This window comes from Phyllobates terribilis, unplaced genomic scaffold, assembly GCF_046119375.1.
Source record: "Phyllobates terribilis strain yellow unplaced genomic scaffold, ASM4611937v1 Scaffold_12__6_contigs__length_324123572, whole genome shotgun sequence".
NCBI classification, from domain to species: domain Eukaryota; kingdom Metazoa; phylum Chordata; class Amphibia; order Anura; family Dendrobatidae; genus Phyllobates; species Phyllobates terribilis.
Genome location: NW_027362772.1, coordinates 248,493,773 through 248,495,418, shown reverse-complemented (window position 1 = coordinate 248,495,418; position 1,646 = coordinate 248,493,773). Strand labels below are relative to the sequence as shown.

The window sequence follows — 1,646 nt, the reverse complement described above, 5'->3', positions numbered from 1 at the left end:
CTATCTGATAAAACTTCGGATAGCACCCGCCGTCAGACTTATACGCTAGTGTGAGCGAGCCCTAAAGCTCGCAGAATATTGCCTACACTGGTTATGCTTGCATCCAGTTATCAACTCGCTGTGTACTGCCTCTGAATGTGCACAATAGCGTTGTTATTCACGGACAGCAAATACTTAATTTAGAGATAAGAATTGGAATAAAAAGTATATGAGAAAGTTGTAGAACTCTTCTTTATTTAGATAAAATAGTATACTCAATCAGGGCTAAGGTACGTGAGCAGGGTCCTCTCCACCCCTGACCCCAGAACGGGGTAATTGATGCATATTTATCCACACTTAGACCACAACGTGTGAAAGTATCCTTGGTTCTTTTCACTGTTTCTGCCATAGTTTTTTCTTGAACAGTGACCTGATCGCAGCTTTAACCTCCTGGTTCCTCAGGGTATATATAATCGGATTTAATAAGGGCGTCAGCACTGTGTAAAATATCGACACCATTTTATCAGCCGCATAAGACACCGAAGGCCTCAAGTAGATGAAGACGCAAGGTCCGAAGAAGAGGGTGACCACGATGAGATGGGAGGCGCAGGTAGAGAAGGCTTTGCCCATCCCTTCTTCAGATTTGGTGTTTACTATGGTTCTGATAATCCCCATGTAGGAGATGAGTAGTACGATAAAGCACAGTGCGGATATCAGGCCACTGTTGGCCACAAATACAATCTCGATGATGAAGATATCTGAGCAGGACAGTACAGACAAGGGGTGGATGTCACAGAAGAAATGGTCGATCGTGTTCGGGCCGCAGAACTTCAGCTGACAGGTTAATATTATCTGGATGATGGAGTGTAAAAAGCTTATGGCCCAGCACACAGCTTCCAGCCAGTAACACAAGGTCCTGTTCATAATACTAGAATACCGTAGCGAGTTACAGATGGCGACATAACGATCGTAGGCCATGACAGTAAGGAGGATGCACTCGGTTCCTGCAAAGAAGTGTAAGAAGAAGAGCTGCGTGATGCAGGAGCTGAGGGAGATGATGTTTCTCTTTGATAGAAAGTCCACCAGCATCTTGGGGACGGTCACGGAGGCGTAGCACAGGTCCACCAAAGATAACTTACTGAGAAAATAATACATGGCCGAATGGATACGAGCTTCAAAATACACAGTAACCATGATGAGAAGATTGCCGAGCAGTATAAGGAGGTAGATGATGAGCAGGAGGATGAACAGGGCGATACTCGCATTAGGAAAAGAGTACAACCCAAGGAGAACGAACTCCTCCACATTGTGCTGGTGGCTAACATTCATCTTCTCCTTGTTTTATTCCTAAATGTCAAAACTGGAAAGTGGAGACATTTTTATGGCATAAGTTTCTCTTAAGATTTTTTTGACATGCGTGACATATTTATCAGTGATGTTGTGGTCGATGGGATGTCCTACAGGCCTCCTTCAGACATACATGTTCTATCTGTGTCTTTCATGGATACAATATGTACCCATTAGGCCTGGGCTACACTGAGACTTTTTGTCATGCTACTAATTTATTTTAACGATTAAGTGGCTGCTGCAGTCGCATACAACTCAATATATTGCTTTGCAGCTATGTTGTTAAAGTCAAATCACTAGTGCTCCAAAAAGTCACAGTG

The 1,646-nt window shown here is 43.6% G+C and overlaps 1 protein-coding gene across 1 annotated transcript; it reads right to left on the bottom strand.

The window, feature by feature from the left end:
* Positions 1-372: 372 nt before the first annotated feature.
* On the bottom strand, positions 373-1,308 carry LOC141171557 (olfactory receptor 4Q3-like). The gene has a single exon (XM_073655240.1). It carries the CDS (start codon positions 1,306-1,308, stop codon positions 373-375), a length of 936 nt encoding a protein of 311 aa, XP_073511341.1.
* Positions 1,309-1,646: the final 338 nt, after the last annotated feature.

Excerpts from the sequence above, each read along its gene's own strand:
- LOC141171557 (XM_073655240.1), bottom strand. The coding sequence starts at position 1,308 with ATGAATGTTAGCCACCAGCACAATGTGGAGGAGTTCGTTCTCCTTGGG.